The sequence below is a fragment of the Cupressus sempervirens genome, chromosome 6 (genome assembly GCF_028749045.1).
Source record: "Cupressus sempervirens isolate cs-2001-9-10 chromosome 6, ASM2874904v1, whole genome shotgun sequence".
NCBI lineage: Eukaryota > Viridiplantae > Streptophyta > Pinopsida > Cupressales > Cupressaceae > Cupressus > Cupressus sempervirens.
The window spans coordinates 412072598-412092302 of record NC_143123.1 but is presented as its reverse complement, the minus strand read 5'-3'; the positions used below and the strand labels follow the sequence as shown (position 1 = coordinate 412092302).

Sequence of the window (19705 nt, the reverse complement as noted above, 5' to 3'; positions counted from 1 at the left end):
AAAGATTATATAGAGATATGTTAATAGAAACTTTTCACATTGAATATAAACTATAAATGTTATGAATTTTAAATCAACAAACATTTCAATCATCATAAAGGAAGGAAGCGAGGAAAGGTTTGGAATCTGCAGCGCCCATGATCATGTCACAGGCTACATTATAATTATTGATATGAAAGATGACATATAAGGTATTTTACATTTAAACATTTAATTGCAACTTGGCATATTTTTACAGACCCTCTGGCCCTCTCCACAGTGACAAGACCCAAGCTCTCAATAGAGAGGTCTGCAGATAATTCAGAAAAGTTGCATCAATGCCATCAGTCATTAACCCTTCCCTCAGAATTACCTTGATGTAAGGTGGTAAGCAATTGCTTATAATTCAATGGATCAATCATGTTTAATCTCAAGCAACAGAGAACTTGTTCTGGCAATTCTTCAGGTTTGTTCCCCTGTTTCACAATATTGAGGATTAGCAGGACAATTTGAAATAATAAAATATGTGAAGTTGATAATAGGCACATTCCTACAAAATCTCAACTTCCAAATGACATCTTTGGAAACTTCAGAGGTTAAAACGGAAGTAAAATTAAAAACCCTAATGGTCACAGGTTTATTGTTTCCCTGTGCTTAGAACAGCATAATCATTTGCATAGCACCTTTGTTCCTTTCCCACAGTAAGCAGAAAGGGAAAAACAGTGTACCTCCAAAATGTATAAAAATATGAATAGTTCTCATAGAGATAAAGAAGTAAAGAAATCTCTCACTTTTCTCTTGTCAAATACCTGAATTGTCAGACCAATATCCAAGACGCAAAACTTCAATTGATTCTGAAATGCTTCAATCCCCTTTCTTGCAATATAACTAAATCGATGTACATCCAAATCAATCTCAAAATAATTCGGACCCTGGCACATGAGTGTTAAGAGTATTACTATTAAGTTTCCATCTGGGCATGGAACTAGGAAAAATCAAATTTGTAAATTATTGTCAAAATAGAATGCTAGAAACCAGTTGCTAAAGTTTTCATGTAGTATCAAGGCTAGAAAAAAGTGACAAAGGCAACAGAAAGTTAGCATTAAAAGAATGATTTTCTTCTGGATACCATGTAATTGTCCAATCTGCAACACCTCAAATCACAGAATTATGCAATATTTTCTATACAAGTTCAGTGAACAGGTACTTTAAGTTCGTGTACCCAGGGTCAGTGTGTTAAGAAATCATTTTAGCATCACTAGGTAACCAAAAGTAGGTCACTAAAACTCTAGACTACATCAAGGAAGAGAAAAATCCTAGAGAGGCTCCAAAAAGGGGAAGGAGCAAAACCAAAACTAAAATACAGCTGTGACCACTAATGCATGATCAAGAAACCAATAATAGCCAAGTAGGGAAACAGGATCCTAAAAGAGCATAAGCGAAAAAGTACTGGAGAGATGGGGGATGCATCTCAGCAAATTTCTTTGCCTTCTCTTATAGATTAGTCATTAGTGTCTTTTCCAGTTGAACTAATAGAAGATTTGATAGTATTTATTGGGAAATGCCGAAGGCCATAAAAACCAAGCTAGGGGATTTTATGAGTAAGCAAGACGCTCCCTCTAGAATCAGTTGCTAAAGTCAAAGGCTGATGAGACTCTCGTAATAAGGAAGCTCATAATATGCATCCACCCCATGGTTGGGAGCTACCCAAAGACAAGCTGATCTATGTCATCAATGAATCAAGTTCCTTGCCTGAACAAAGCAGGACCGTATCAAGGGGCAACATGCTAGATCATGAGCAGAATTGATAAGCTGTAAGAAATGCCACCTCATAGTCTATCCCCATATATGTGTAAATGGTATCCAAAGGCCATTTAGGGTTGCCAAGCTCCTAGATTGGCTAAGAGGTGATCAAGTTGGGGGCTTGTTGTGACCTTTTCACACATCGTCCCATTGCAAATGGGGACCCCCTCTTTTTGCTGAATAAGTCTAGTCTTTTTGCAGTCAATATTGTCTCCTGACCCTTGAACTATTTTGATGATTTGTCCAAAGTTTGGAATTAAGGGTTACTTGCCTTTGGCTATAGGGAAAAAAAAGAAATTTTGTGAAAAACAATGAATTCGACCATGTATAAAAAGGAATTGATGTTTTGGAGAGGTTGCCAGTGAAATGTTGAGTGTTTTAATGTACTTTCTATTTTTATAAATTTTAATTTTTAGTATGTCTATTTTTAGTAAGTTTCATGGTCTCTAATTGGCCTAATTTTGTGTTTGAAAGCTTACTATTTATAGTATGTCTATTTTTGGCAGCTTTGTTTTGACAACTAAGGACCCCTAACGATATCTAGATCTATAGCTGGAAGAATGGGCACATGAGGTTGTTGATCCCACAATGGTTAATTCTTAAGGAACATCCAAAAAAGGGAGGGAGATGAAATTTCACGAAGTCTGAGAAAATTCATCAAGGTGGCATAGTGTTTGATCAAAATGTTAACAATATTAGCTTAATGAAATTGAAGCAAAATATTAGTTATATGGTTCACATGTCTGATGATAAATCAGTATATTAAATATGATTATACATGCACACACACACACACACACATATGTATGTACAGATTTATGTATTGTTATTTACTTATACTCGAACTAATGTGTGTATATATATATATATATATATATATATATATATATATATATATATATATATATATATATATATATATATATATATATATATCACTATTCAGAATGCTGATCAAGTTATCATAAGTCTGAATATCATCAAGGTAAATAGCGATCTTGTATAGACTATAACATGAACCGATGCATGATCAGTCACTAGCCTTAAATAAGGTTTAGTTTATGATAAATGTTATTGCACTTGATCAGTTCTTCTTAACAAATTTTAGTTATGTGTTGATGTATGGTTACGTAGGGTCATACCCCTACGTAAAAATACCTCAACTCATATATATATGATATGTGTTCGTGAGTTCTGAATACAATCAATTACAAGGCATTACTATCTCAGTAAAGCTCAGATCTGCATATTATATATATATATGAAGATTTCAGAATATAGATATTAAGAAGATCAGAAATCTTCACATAAGGTTCATTATTTTTTCAGTTCAAGTCTCCAGCAATAAACGATCATAAAACTTTACACAAAAGAGCATGAAAACGTTGAAAGAATGGCTAAGTGTAGGAAAAATCCTCCTCTATCCCAAAAGTGTGCCAAAGCGTTCCAATGGAATGAAAAACAAAAAATTGGCTAAGTTTGGAAAGGAGTTTAATTTTTCGAAGGGTGTGCCAATGAAATTTTTTGTTTTGATGAAATTACTAATTTTAGCAATTTCAATTTTTTATAAGTTTCAATGTGCCTTGGATTGGCCTGATTTTGTGTTTAGACAAACTTACTATTTTTAGTAAGTATATTTTTGGCAGGTGTATTTTGGCAATAGGTGACAAAGACTAATAGAGAAACAAAAACTATTTAGTTTTGAATCTCGAGGAATGAATAAAGAGGTAATTGACCCAAAATGCACTAAGTTTGAGAATGTTCTTGAAAACATCCACAAAGAAAATGTTAAAATTTCACTATGCATGGAAGAACTATATCTCATTTGCACTCAAGGATGCTAGTTCACTGTTGTTAAGGAATTTTCTCAAAAGTGTGGAATGCTCCTATGTGTCGTATTTGTACCTTAGGAAGAGGTTGAAAAAGGAGGTTAATATCCGTGTGAGTATGGAATCCCTCCTCTGTATATCTAAGATGCGTTCAAGAGCAAGGTTGAATAAAACAATAAAATTTGACTGTGCCAAGTAATCTTCTATATCTAATATGTGTGCCCGTGAAGAGAAGTGGCTAGAGAAATGAAAATTGAAGTTCCTAAGGAGATATTTTGATAAAATATGGCTTGGCAAGTCGGTCAAGTTTGTACAAATGAGGAGAATCTAAAACTATCTTAATTTTCCTCCTGAGATCCAAAGATCCCAATTAGGAAGGAACAAGGGAGAAGAATTCAAATCCCAAACGCTCAAAGCCAGTTTGGTTGTTGGAATAGGAATAGAAAATTTGGAATACATTTTCTATTTTCCGTTTGGTTCGTCAATTGGATTAGGGAATAGGAATACATATTCCCATTCTGCTTCTAAAATGAGCTTATACCCATTCCAAAAAATAGTTGATATTGGAATAGCCATTCCTATTTCCAATATGCATTCCTATTCTCCATTCCTATGCCTGCAACCAAACAAGCCCTCAAGGAAGACATTTTAGTTCTTGAGATCTAATTCATGTATAAAAGAAATTCCAAAATGACAGAATCATCAACAAGGGAGTCCAATCCATTTCTAGGAGGTGAATTCTCAAGCGATTGCATTGAAGTATGAGAATGTTCAAGGCGAGATAGTTTTAAAAAGTTAATCAAAGTTGGACCTTGGTCCAAATGATGCATACAAAAAATGCCCAAGCCTACATGGTACCCAACATGTTGACATGACACTAAGTCATCTTCACCAACTAAAGATAGGTGTTCGAGTCAACACGTCCAAATTTGGTGCATTTAAAGATGAGAATCGAGCATAATCTATTCTAGGAAAATGGCCATTAAATGCTTAGTGGACATCCTACCTCATTATAGGTTATCTTTGAGCACTTTCCACTAAGTTGGCGACCCTCTTCTGCTTTGTCCATGTGCACTCACTCATGATGGTATCTCTCTCCTTGTCCTAACCCTAATTAGGGTTGAGGTGGCAAGGTTCAAGCCCTCAATGGCCCTCAATGTTGTTTCACCCGGAGCTACAAATTGTAATTTGAAAACCTATATAAAGGCCATGCTTTCTTATTTGTAATGTAAAAGAAGGGGAGATAGATAGATAGTTAGCTTATTAGAAGTAAAGAGCTCTTGCTCCTTAGAGTAGTAGGATAGGAGAAGAGGGAGACATTGTTGTAAGACTTCAGGAAATAAAAAATTGATTTCATCGAAGATATGGTGGATTCATGTTTATTTCAGCATGTTGCATGGTGTTCATCCAATTGCTCAATTATTAGATAAAGTGCTTTGATTTTGATGGAAAATGTAATGGTGTTTGATGAATTTTCATGGCTCATAGTTTTTGCATTTATTAATTGTGAGTTGCAATGTTAATTTAGCCTAAACCATTGTTATATGGATGCTCAACTTTGATCATTAACCCTGGGGTCCCATGGGGGGGGGGGGCTTGGGCTCTATATTTAAGGAGCTGGAGGTCCCATGATAATATTTTGGGGGGGCTAAAGCTTAATTTCGAATCTTTTCCTATTAACTAGGAGCCCCTACTTTTTAGTTGAGCGGATGCAAAAGGGGGGGGCTGGAAATCGCCCCTACTGTTTAGGGAAGAAAACTGCCACTTGGCAAGAACCTACCCTTCATTTTCCCTCCAAATTGAAATCATCCTACCAAAAATTCTAAAAACAACAATTTATATTTTTAATATTTACTTCAATTTAGGAGCTAATTTTTTTAAACAAATTTAAATGTCATGCCCATGAGACCGCTCCCCTTTAAATGTTCCTAAAAAAGCTCAGCAACACCCACTCTATTTTTAAGCAAGCGGGTGCCTATGGGACCCCAACCTAAATGTTCATTGTTTTATGATGGTGTACATTATGATATGAAAACCTTTCTTAACTCTTGGAAGATTGCACCATTACTTGTGGGATTGTAGTTGATCTTGGCAAAGCAAAGCTTGGCTATTTGGAATTTGTCCATCAAAGCAATATCCATTGATATCATCCCTTGGGAGTAGATTTAGATTCTTCTTTCACCCTTCCCCCTATTACTTTAGATTTCATTTTTCATTCAAGGAAGAAGCATCACAAAATTGCAATATTCAATGAACGAGTTTCATCCTACATTGCAGAAGAGGAGAAGAACAATCCAAATGTAAGTCCCTTTATGTTACCAGCATATCACAAAGACCCTTGAGCTCATCCATAGGTCAAAACCTAACAGAAAAGAACCTTGGATTCACTTGTATGATCTTTTGCAACCTAGCACACATGGGATTTTTTTAAAGGAAGGATAAATACCTTGTTATTTTATTATGCATTAGTGTGGCCCCTAGAGAACCTTACCAAAGATCCATACTAAGCATGGCATCCTCTCATAGATAAAAAGGAAAGCATCACTAGTTCAAATATCTAAAGAAAGTAGAGAGAGTTTTGCCTAAGTTCCTCTAGAGGAAATGGCATCTAAAGATGAAGTGCTCATCTATAATCACCTCCTAGAGGGTGTAAAGATGATAGATTTGGTCTTAGAAAAGAAAAATGATGATCCACCCTAGCTCGTTGCTGGTGAGAATACACACACCCTAAATTGGCCAAGGAGAAAACATTGAACCATGTGACAATTGACACTAGATATAGTGAGGAAGGAATAAGATACCATTCTCCACCTATAAGAAATGTTGTACCTAAAAAGCAAGCTTCAAGCTAAGTGGTAAAGAGAAGGAGACCTAGATGTATTGTCAAAATGTCGTCTCTAACAACCCCCTAGATGTATGGTCAAAATGTCGTCTCTAACAACCCTTTTTGGTCTACTCCAAAGGAACTAAGTAGGAGTATCCAAGGAATACATGAAAGAAGACAATTTATCAATAGAAATGTTGATAGAGAGGTGCAAGCTAGTCTTAGAGTACCAAGAATGTTGGCATCTATTGGAGCCCAATGAAGCAATCATCTTAATGAAAATGAAGTGCTAAGTACAAATACCTCTACAACTAAAATTTGAATTCTCAATGGATCTAAATCTATGGATGTCAAAGGTAAGCCAAGATATAGTCATGTGAAACAATAGGTGGGCAATAAATTGGGCCCAGAAATTGCTCTAAGAAACGGCCTATGTGCAATGGATCATGCACAACATGAGAGTTTGGACCCACTCAATACATATTGAAATTCACAAATCCCACACTCTAACGCCCAAACCTCAAAACACAACTAAAATTGTAAACTTGATGATTTTAGTAAAGAGATGTATGTTTCAAGGACCATCTTTCAAGCAGATAAAGAAACACTAATGCTCCAAGATATAGAGAGGCATAACCCTTACAAGGATGTAATTAAGAGGTAAGCTTCATGCTAAAAGATGGACTAGACAATTGAATTCTAGGTACGCTTAAGTCAATATGATGTCCAAGATGCCCCTTGTAAAAGACCTAGAGACAGACAACATTAGGAGATGTTGAAAATCGTGACCTTCATGGTTGACCACAAGCTAGCAAGTTCACAAAAATGACAAGGGCATCAAGGTCCCATTGCAAAAAAAATGAGAGAACACAATAAAAAAAAATAGTATGACTAAGCATTTCATATAAAATATAGCCATCATCCATGTATACTAAAAAATTCCTGCAATCAATCAAAGTAATTGCTCAAGGGGTTTTGTGAGAGAGGACAACATTGCTTGATCCCAATGGTACTATTCACCAAGTTTTTAAAAACGTGAAAAGTTCAAATACCCATACTTGTGCTTAGATAGTGGAGGCCGAAGTGGATGCGTGCGGGTACCTAGAGGTGGACAAGTGCCCTGTGGGTGCCACCCATAAGCCCCTTGAAGCGTTTCAAGCATCCAGACACATTCAGGTACCTATGGGTGCATCTTGGTGGCACCCAGGTGCATCCACGAGCTAATGCCCAGTTAAACACAAAAAAAGCCTTTTTCACTTAAAACACCAAAAAGACGTGCTTATTTGCACATTTTAATATATTTTATTGTGCCAACCCCTAAAACAGCCCTAATAGAAGCCTTTCAACCATTCAATCTCCATTTTGTTCGCAGCTGGGTTTACTCTTCTCATTTGGCTTCCATTTTGGCATTTTGAAGGCAACTTGATTATTTTCGAAGATGATCGATTTTAGGGCAAGAGTTGGCTTCCACAAAGGACTTTAACCTTAGAGGTGCATCTAGCACAAGTGGAACCATTCTTGTATCAACTGATATTGACCTTGCAGCGGTTGGAGATGAGGATCCAAATTATCTTGAGAATCCTTATGATTTTGATTAGTGAATATTGAATCATGAACTATATTTCTGATTTTGTAGTTTGGAGTCTAAAACTTGAGTAAATTCCAATGTGAATATTTGTGCCTATGAAGTTTTAATTTGAAGTTTGAACTATTTAATTAACATATGAAATGTCTTGAATCTTGAATCTTGATCAATGGTGAAGTATCATGTGATACTATTAAATGATGTATGTTTGTATATTTCTAAGTTTGTTAGTCTAAGTTATTGTAGTTGTTTCTTAAATTATTTGCATATATATATATATATATATATGGGGAGGGGGGATGGGGGGTAGAGAGAGAGAGAGAAGTTTCCAAACGCATTCGTATCCAAAAAAAAAAACCCGTATCCTGCATTCACTTCTGAATCGGTAACTTTGGTGAAAAGTATTGAACTATCCAAAAACTATCTCATAGACCATCTAAACTGCCATAATGAGATAATCATGAATATAAACATCATGCATCCTCTAGAAAAGAAAGTGTCTCAAAACTAAGTCAAAGGACTTCTTGATGTTTGTACAACAATTAAGGACTATAGAGGACTGGTAATGAGCCTTCTCAATATAAACCATAATGTAAAGGTTTGGTTAGCAGTCTGTTCATCTCTCTCCAAGTGTCCAAGTGATTACAAAAAATGCATGTATAGCATTGTGGCATAGCTTTGAAAAATTTACAGAATCGTGATGGCTCTATAATTTTGCCAACGTTGAAGAGAGATGAGTAGGCTGAATTATGTATTGGGACCAAGGCTAAGGGAAGGCTTAACAAACCTCATTTAAAAGCTTTTCCAAAGATGAAATTAGTTTGGAGGCTTTCACAATCTACTACTTTTCTGATATGCAATTTTAAAATAACCCTCTCAACAATTAATACAAGAAAATCAGGAGTGAGGACCATGACAATAGGTTTGTTTGGCATATCATAAAGAGAGCTAGCATAGGAAAAATGCCTTTAGTGCTGATATCAAAAGCTATAGTTTTTCTTGCGAAAAGAGTGTGACAAAAGGTCTTAGAGGATTGGTGAAGATCAGCATGTTGGGCAAGTCCTTGAGAAGCGGGAAACTACTATTTCTTTCATCAATGAAGATGGTACTCCCTGTGGACGAAGGTACAGAGGTAGGGTCATGCATTAGAGAGGAAATGCAATATTCTAGCACATCACCCTTTATTTATGCATTTACCATATTTTCTCCTCATCAACCCTCATTCATCCATGCCTCCTTGCCACCGTCTCCCCTCCTTTTTCAAGAATCATTATTTGTTTTAAGGGATTGTCCTAGAATAATGATTTTTTCTCATGATCACAAGACTGTCAAGGAATAAGGAAGAGGTGTCTTATATCCGTGACTTACGCATTATCCTTGCAAGAATATTGAAAACAATACTGCAAGAAGATTGAAGGGAAACCTTGAGTATGAATTCTCCAGATAGCAGACACATAACATCCAAATCCCCTAAGCATTTAACTAGCCACAAGATTAGGTACCTATTTCAAGAGCTTTCATAAAGCCTTGGCTTAAAAGTATAGTATCCAAGTTTGTTCCTTACAAACTTTTTATTAAAAAAGGTTTTACAAATCAAAGTCAGGGAACATTTTGAATTTGACTAAAGCATGGGAACAAACCATCTGAAACCTCGATAATGGTCATATGCACTCACATGCCTCTTTACCTGTTTTTACAATAAAAGTAATTATCAACCTTTTAGATGTTGCTACATAAATTTCTTGAGCTACTAAACAAAAATACGAAGCATCCAGACTATTATATTCATGCATGTTTCTTTATATAAGATGTAAGTAACAAGAATTGGCAAAGAAATATAGTAGATATGATCCAATATTTCATTCTGAACATACAAAACCAAATTTATGAATACATCTTTTCTGGTGTCTGATAAAAGTTAAAACAACTTCAATCTACAAGCCTTTGCTAATAAATAAATCAAGAAAAAGGTTAGAGTTCATCCTGAAACCAGTCAATAGGAAGAAGATAAGGTTGCAAAGAAAAACTACCTTATAAAAACTGTGTTGAGGACGTGAAAGAACAGGTTTTTCATTGTAGGCATGAATAAGCTTCTTTTCAGCAGCACTTACATGAAGATCCTCTAGATTCACCACCCGTCCTAAGATTTTTAATCTTTCTCTAAAAGGGACCAAAGAATCTAAAGCAAAACCTTTTACTTTTTCAATTTCATCATCCATCAATTTCTGCATCACAGCAAATAGAAAGGTCATCTCCATCAGATGCTTAAATAGATGTTGTATAATATGATAGCACTAGATACTATAATAAATAAAACACTATAACATCTATTACAATGAAATCTGGCAATTGTTCAAGCAAATGCACCATTTATGGGCAATAACATATTTCTTGTAAATATTAGATCCATATAATCCATATCTCAAATGCATTTTTCCCATCCAAAAGTTCTCATATTCATAGAATTTACTATCAGTGTGAGTCATAGGTACTTGGACATCTTTTTTTGCAGTTACCATTGGTAAGTACTAAAATGAAATAAGAAAGTGTCAAATCAATAGGATATGTACATTTGTGTAAGGTCCCTCCTCACATGTACCTATTAAATATGAATTTCTCTGTCAAATCTGTTGTAGGAGATTTGAATGGATATGGAGTAATGTTGTAGGTTTTTAGATGTCCTAATGAAAATTGAGAACAACAGATACATCCATGCTTTAATACTTAAAGATTAGAGAACGACTATGTTGTCTCGACTGTTTAAACATTAATTTGCACTAACAATAATACAAGGTGTTTCACTTAATGATGATGTTATTGATTTTGTTACCTCAATGATTAGGACTCTATGCATTTAGATAGTTCAATACTCACTATTGGTGATGTTATGATGTTTAGGTATATGCATGCCTAACAATGATTATTCTTGTATTTAATCTGAATTAATGAATAAGTTATATGTCATATTGATTATGTAATTACTGATGATTAAATGTGAGTAGAAATGAATTAAATAGTTAAGTAATTGAAGCATTATGTTCTGAGTTCGCCTCGATCCATCGTAGCATAGTGATACATTATTATTATTTGGATACTCATGACTCGAGATGTCGATACATTATCTGATGCTTGAACATATTTTATTATTTCATGCTGTGTGATGTTACTTCTAAATATTTGATGTTCGTCATTTAAGGTTTTAGGTATATGTATGTAGATGAATTAGGTAAAATGTAGGATTAACACATTGATTTTGGAATCTTTATGATTAAAGATATAAGTAGGATGAAAGAAACCCTGATTGATGTATGTTTCAATTTATGTGAATTCTTGATACGTATATATATACATATGTACATGTGATTTTTGGGATTACTGATGTGTGCAATGAGTGTGCATATATTTTAGCTGAGGAAACCGACGGAGGAACAGAACTGATCTCTATGTGTTAATTTTGAGAAACCCTGTTGTTCGTAATTCAAGTATTTTAATTGTGAGATGTATGTATGTATTTTCCTGTGATCAGTAAATGATAATGTTCGTAACTGTGTTCTTTTAGTGTCGCTTGACACTCGTGAATTGTTTATGTTCTTCAGTGTGCTAGTTAGAGTTAGCTATGTAACCTTTGGAACTAAGTCGGTTTAAGTTAGTGTTAGTTTGCTAATTGGGTTCTTAATCAAGTTTAGTCACCCTTAATCTGGATTAGTGCTTAATTTGCATTGTTAGAGTTGTTAGTTGGTCTTATTTATTTTCCTAGTTTTTGTTTGGTTCCAAACCTATTCCTAAGGCTTTAAAACATGGAATATTTATACCCAAGGGGTATGGGTATGGGTTGGGGGTCTTTTCCAACCCCTAAGCCCCTTTTATTGACTTTTGAGGCCACTCAAAAAGTCTCTTTTTGCTTTTGTGCGAAAATTGACTATGGCTACCATGAGTTTCATCACCCCACCTCCATTTAGTGTTTAACCATAGTATGGGTTGAGTTAGGAGCCTCTAGATTTGTAGGTGGGTGGGAGAAGTTATTGATCCCTTTGGTGGTTGAGTTTGAGGCTTATTTAGAGGCCCTTCTTGGACTAGTGGAGGTTGTTACCCAATCTCTACATTTAGAGAGGAGTCTTGGAAGATTGGAGCAAGGAAGGGGAAAGCTCTACTCAAACTTGTGCATTTGCCATTACCTCTTTGTGAAGGTAGGAATTCTCATCTCCCTTGTTCAGATTTCATGTTTGTTTCATGCTTATGCTACCTTGTTGTTGTTTGAATGTTTGTATGTTTGTGGGTATGTTGGGAAGATTTGAAAACCATGTTATTTTGGATGATTTCTTTTCATGTTTATGTTTGAAATTTTTGAGATTTTCTTGCATGGGTGTTTTGGTATTATTCACCCTTGGATAGGGCAGAAGTGACCAATTTAGGGAAAGGTCTGTTTAGTTGGACTCCAACCAGTGCAGAGTCTCTTCTCAGGATGAGAAGAGGGAGAAAGGGTAGGGTGTTATGGGCCCCTATCTGTCAGCACAAACCTTGTATGATTATGGTATGTTGAAATGGAAGAACGGAAGTTCTTGGTTTATAGCCCCGATTGGGCATCTGTTTGGTGTTGTGCTTGACTTCTCCTGGTTGGAAGAATCCACCTTTCTCTAGTCTTGATTCATTGTGAATCCTATTGTGTAAACCATGTATGAATATGCATGTTTGATTGTCTCTTGGTTATGCTTGGTTGTCACTCGATCAGATTTTGTTCTCTCCACGGTTCTTAGAAATGTGTTGCAAAAATTGATATGGAACCCTTGTTAAGGGCCATGATGGAAATATTTATTGATTGTTGAAATTTAATTACATTCGGGATTAGAATCCTGTGTAGAAATGTATTTTAAACTTCTGTTGAAGTGGCAACGAAGCCGGGTTTTCTTATTGGTTCTTTCCCGGTGGAGCCTTTGAACCAGGTAGTTTAATAGAAAAATGAGATTGAGTAAATATGCTTGTATTGAATCTTATAGCTTTGTTTTCAGTTTTGCATATGTAATTTAAAAATGAGATGTGATGGTGTTACCTTGCTGTATTTTTTTTATGATTGGTAATCACATTCGTTTAAATTAGATTAATCAGATAATATGTTGATATATATACTTAGCTATGCAATTTTAAGTTTAAAATATGTTAAGGAAATTTGCTTTCGAGTTGTGTTTAAATTTTATAATTATTCATGAGCGTGAGGAAGTGAAGTGAATTTACTTGAATACTTGTTTATTACATTTAATCCTATTATCACTTTTAAATATTAAAACATAACTTGTTGGCGTTTTTGGGCATGACAATTTGTGTATGGGATTAAAACCAACACAAACTTTTTAGCGAAAGCCATCTCCCTAATAGTCAAAATGCAATGAATAAAACAGCTATGTATCCACAAAAACCAAAAGAAACAATACAGATTTCTAATTTGGCATATGACAAAGTAATGACCCTCAAACCTAGAACATAAAATTGAACAACCTGCAAGAGTTAAGGACCATGAAGCCAGGTTCTGCCGTCTATATAGTCCAATGACCAGATCAGGTCCATAATGGCTTCAAGCTTGGGCCAGTTTGTGTACCTAGATGGCCCAAGTCCGTTCTGAATAAGGTGTGATGCCCAGGTCCATCCCAGATCTGCCTGAGATGCACCAAGTCACGGAACCTTTGTGCCCTGCCATAGCTGGGGCAAACCCAATGCCCATGGCCAGCTTTTATTTGATTTTAAATCATAAGGAAGCACATCAAAATTGTCTTCTTACACTAAATGTAACTACACAATCAGTTGTGTGTTTTGTGGTTAATTTTATGTACTACAAATTATTACTGTTTTTTATATTTTGAATATTTTATACATTCATGTACAAATACTCAAGCCATACTGAAGCCGGATTAACAAGGTGATGAACCACCATAATAAGCCCAGATAAAAATCAGCAAACTCCAAACCTTTACCTGAACCAGCAACTTATAAGCTATAATAACAACAATAGTAAATCTAGTGAAAAATCTTCAGAAGATACAACATTAATTCTAGAAGTGAACTACCAAGAATAACTAAAATGTTTTTCAAAGAACAAGTTCAATGGAATTACACCACACTTTTTAAAAAGAAACAAGTTCCAAGTCACATTCCCCATGCCTACAAAAACAAAGTGGAAGCGAGTATAAGAATAGCAAGATTATTATTGGACAGATGATTGAAAAGGTTCATGCCAGACCCATGGCCATACTCAAACTGTACCAACGAAGGTTAGCAGGTCAATAATGCCAACTCAAGAGCTGAACTGCCAAAAATAACTAAAGTGCTTTGCAAAGAACAAGGTCAATACGGCATTTTAGCAACTAACAAGTTACAGGTCAGATTCCCCACACCCACTAAAACAAAGTGGAACCAAGTACAGGAATAACAAGTTATTACCCAACGGATGATAAATAAAATTTCACTGGGAAACAAGTATTCCTGGTTATCTGTTAGCCCTTAAATGCTGCAGTGATGCTCAAACCAAGTGGAAGGCTGTAAAGCATCCCATAGACACTAGAAAACAATAAGTTGTTTAAGGACAAAGTTTGTTCTCAAAGTGACATTTTACAAGCATTTAGACAATGGCTAACGCTTAGCCAAACTTTGATGCAAAATTGCAAATACTACAGCAAAACGGGAGCAAACTTAGACACAGTACTGCCCAACTCCTAAAACAGGCCAAGGCTCAAACCACTAAGATATATAATTAACACAAACTTAGATGCAATACTACCCAACTCCTAAAACAGGCCAAGGCACAAAACACTGAGATATATAATTAACACCTTAAATCCAAATTTCCATAATAACAAGCCCAAAAAACATGGTAAAGCCTTATTCTTAGCCCTTAACATTGAAGAGCTCAAATCGAACTTCAAATATTCATATGAGAAAAATGGATACCAAAATTACGATATGTTAAATCTTAATAAAATCATTCAATGAGAACACTAAAAACATCAATACTCATCTAGAGGGCATAATCATCTGGAGGGCCTGGCTTAGAGAAAAAGATGGAAAGATGTTACTAAGAAGTTAATGCTACAAGCCCCTAAAAAGCTATCTTCCTACAGACCAGCAGGCCCAAAGTTAATTGGCAACAAAAATTCAAAGGATGAGATGCCAAACCAAAGATCCGCACACAAAAACAAAATGCAAAATCTAAAAGAATCACCAAAATCCTGATACAAGAAAGATGAGTACCTAACATTTTTTAACAGACATTATATCGAATTATATTTCATAATAGATTGTGTACAGTAGAAATCTGGATACCTGATGTATTGATCAGAGTTTCAGCATATGAAAGCATGGCATCTAGTTTATCTAGGCAGCCTATATGTATTATAGGTGTAGTACTTTGAATAGTTTTCCTTCACATAGGGAAAATGAAATCAAGAAGACATTATTAAAATTATTAAATTCCTACTTATCTAAACAGGTAATTGTAAATGTGATATTGCTATCAGGATTCAGCTGGGTAGTTTTCGAGTCAAACTTGTTGTCCTGCATTTTGTCACCACAAAATGTAGGTAGCAGTACGAAACTTTTTCAACTTAGTTTCACACAAGATCACAGGGAGACGGGGAGGTCTCTGGTACTGGTACCGAGATGAGAATTTTTCAAAAATAGGAGACGGAGGTGCTTGGAGACGGCAATTTTTTTCAATAGTTTAAAGAGTCCTATAGTAAATACAAAATAGTAATATTGTAGAACTAAAAGACTAAAGTACATAATAATAGTAATGTCACATTATTATAGAGTCAAATATTTCAAAACTCGCATAGTCACATTATTGTATCTCATAGTCATACTTGTTTTCCAACTATTGCATTTGATCATAATCATATCAGATTGATGATTGCTGAGATTATCATTACATATTCAAATTTAAATTCAAAAAAGTATAGTTTGATGCTAAACTGCCATTACGAAAACAAAAATCAACAAGCTTAGTACTATAAACAAAAACCAAAAATCCATCTAGTACTAGTATGTTGATGGTACTATCATCTATTCCACAAGGTTGTGATCATCCATCTCAAGGTCTTCAGCTATCATGCTCTCCAAAAAACATTTAAATTGTCATTGGTCTTAATTTTTGCATTAAAATTTATTAAAATGAGGGCTAAAATACATAATATAATTTAATATTATATTTTACATTTATTTTTATCTAGGAGACTTTGGGGAGACCTCAATTTTTGGATTAGGAGACTGGGAAACTTCCGGAGACTTCGTCATGAAGTCTCCAACCTTTTTTGAGGTCTCCGAAAACGCTAAAAGTCTTTGAGGTGTGTCTCTATCTACGAGACGTGTCTTTTGGGAGGGAGATGGGTCTCCCGATAACCATGGTTTCGCATTTCACTAACATTAGTTCATTACTTAATTGGTCAACATTGATCAATCAATCAACCCCAATTGGTATGATGAATCCTTTTATTGAAGGTTTTCGTCAAGTCTTTTTTGTTTTTTGTTTTAATAAGCTTATGCTTGATCGTTTAAGCCTTCAACGTCATTTTTCGCATTTCTGAGTGGGTGGGTGTTTGCTTTTGGTCTTTTGGTTTTGTTCAAACCCTTGCTTATTGTTTTCCCTTCGATTTAGTATATCTTAGGGCTTAATTAGACTTGGCAGTCAAAAGATATGATCATCTAAGTGCCCAAAACATGGACTCTCTAGATGCAATTGCATATTTGAAATACCATGTTATCTTTTAATGTTGACATTCACTTTCTGAAAAATATAATATAAATTCACTTTGTGTTATATTTTTAAGTTACTTTATCACTTAAGTGACTATAAAGCACTTTATATTATATTTTCATGTTGAGTTTCTTTTTAATTTTACACTTAAGTGACTTTATTAACTATATAGTTTAATTTATTTTTGAGTTACTTTATATTTTATTTCAAAACATCTAAGTTAGATATTGTTTTTTGAATAATATTTGCACATGATATATTAATTATATAGTGTAAATGTTATTTTTGACCCAATTAAGTGATATTCCTCATAAATCAATTAAACATGTGCTTAATTGATCACTTAAGTTATGCAAATACACTTTCAACCCATTTACATGTTTACATGTAAAGGGCCTCCAAGCGTATGTTTTGCATGAAAATGGTCTTTTAAATGTTAAAGTGTTATATTTAATGCTATTGGAGACCCCGATTTTGCATTCCCAAGCCAAATACGGCTCAAATACATGCATTTTAAGGGCACATTTTTGCTAAAAACGCCCAGAAAATTGGGTTTTTATCCACATTTTTGCATTCTGGAGCAACCTTTTTGCATTTGGATCCATGTTATATCATTTAGGAACACGTTTTTGCATTCACATGTCAAAAACAACCAATATATATGCATTTAGGAGCCAAGTTTTTACCAAAAACGCCCAGAAAATGGCATTTACAGCCCATGCGTTTGAATCTAGAGGGCATATTTTGGAGTTTTATACATGCTATTGCCATTGGAGGTCATGTTTTTGCATTTCCTTGCAAAAAATGATTCATGTCATGGCCTTTGTAGATTGCATTTTTGATAATAAAAAAATGTCTGAATACATGAATGCTTTGAAAATGTTTTGCATTTGAGGTATTAAGATCACGTTTTTGAGCATTTACATACAAAAACGCCTCATGCATTGATTATTCAAAGCCATCATTTGCAAGTATTGAAAAGGTCACGGGAGTTGTTGAAAATTCGAAATTGGAGAAGAAACATTCTTTCAAACCTATCAATCTTCCACATTTGGCTCTTTGATCTCCATGTAAGTTGAAGTTTTCAAACCTTTACTATTTTTTGCATGTTTTGGCTTATCATTGTACACTTGTTCAAAGACATGCCATGTATTTTGCAAATTTCCTTTAAATACGATGAAAAACTTTCATTCTCAAATACTTGGAATTTCCCCAAAGTCCAATTTCGAAATTACATGTAAGAGAACGACTTGGTATTTGTCATGTTCAAGTCAAAAACTGAAGGTATGTTTTTGTTTTGTGCATAGTTTTGCTTGTTGTTTGCAAGCTTGTTTGGAAGAAAGTTGAGGATTCCTTCCCAAGAATGCAAGAGCATTCTGCACCTTTCAATGTAAATGCATCACATCTTTCCATATTTTACCAACAAATGTCAAGGCAAATTAGGTCTATTTCCCAACATATGCAATTACATTCCATCCTCCATCCACATTTACATGTAATTCCATCTTTCAAACCCAATTACATGTTTACATCAAGTAATAATTACATGTAAATCACTTTACATGTAAGTGCCTCCAAAGAACCCGATTTTGGTAAAAGCTCACACTTTTAAACACCAAAGTCATCATTTCCACACATCCATATGCGTCCCACTATGCATTCTTTGCCATACCCACAAAAGCCCATCTTTGCTCACATGCAATTCACCCTTGAGAGTCTGACTTTGGCCCTTTTCGCCCAAATACATATGCTTTCCGGTTCATTTCCAGCCATTATATGTGTTGTGTAAGTATTGAATCCATACTTCGAACACTTATCCTTCATTCACACTCGAAAGTCTCAAAGCTTTCATAGATTGAATCCCACTGAAACTTTCATGTTGCAGCAAGTCAAGATAGGCCAAAATTTCAACAAAGAATGAAGACATCCAATAAAGGTGTGTTTTGAAGCAAAAGAAGAAATAATTCATTTGGTCTCCATTTTCCCAAGGGTTGTCCGAGAACCTAAGTTCGTGTGGGAATACGCCAAGCACTTTGCTTCAAAAAAAATGAGTTAAAAGTGTTGATGGAAAGTTATTTTGAGTTACATCCAGACACCATCGAGAAGGTTTTCAAAGTGTCAGAGACTCTAGAATTTGCTAATCTACAAAGGAGAATATATGACAACTCGAACGAGAAAAATCTTGATCACATCAGGTTTTCAAATGACAACTACAAACTCATCAAAGAGAATACAATTGTGCACAATATAGGAATCCGTGATCCCACAATCATCACAAAGTACAAGGATTTTGTTGATAGTCTACAGGATTGATTCATTTAGAATCAATAGTTTCAACATTTCCTTCAAGTGTTTTCCAGCTTTGTAGATGTAGAAGATGGATTGCATGTAATCCAATCACATGTAACTCAAAAGCATGTAATGCAATCGCATGTAATCTGATTTCATGTCCTTTAGACATGTAATCCAATAATTCTTCTCACCTAGTTAGACTAGGTCAAAGTTGGCTGAGGTGCTCCTATTTTTTCCTCATTTTTCTCACTTCTTTTGACTATATAAGAAGTACCCCCCTCATTGTAAAAGTCATCTTTTGTTGTATGCAAGAAAGCTTTGCCAAACTTGTGCAACCATAACTTTGATTGTGTAGTACCAATTTGGGGGAAAAGTCAGTAAAGGAAGTAATTGGATTCGAAGCTTTGACTAAAAGCAATTGTGATAGTGCAAATTAGAAATTTTGACTATAGTTTGTGCCTATTGTCTTTGATTCATTTTATTATTGTGTTCCGTCATAGATCATGGTAAGTTAAGAAACAATCGGAGCCAAAGCTTTGATTGGGGGTGGTTATGGTAATACATAGATTAGAAACTTTGACTGTAGCTTGTATTGTCGTCTCAGTTCACAAAGAAATAGTTATAATTCCCTACTTTTGGAAGTCTTTGCTCCCCAA

The 19705-nt window shown here is 34.9% G+C and overlaps 1 protein-coding gene across 5 annotated transcripts in view; it reads right to left on the bottom strand.

The window, feature by feature from the left end:
- Window positions 1-116: 116 nt before the first annotated feature.
- LOC149552809 (uncharacterized) overlaps window positions 117-19705 on the bottom strand; it is a 55852-nt gene continuing 36263 nt past the window's right edge. For all 5 annotated transcript variants that reach the window (XM_089788338.1, XM_089788341.1, XM_089788340.1 and 2 more), the window contains 3 exons: window positions 10051-10245; window positions 789-911; window positions 117-455 (listed from right to left, as the gene is read on the bottom strand). In XM_089788338.1, the coding sequence (XP_089644464.1) occupies window positions 324-455; window positions 789-911; window positions 10051-10245 (450 nt within the window). In that variant the 3' untranslated portion in view covers window positions 117-323. The remainder of the gene's footprint in view (window positions 456-788; window positions 912-10050; window positions 10246-19705) is intronic.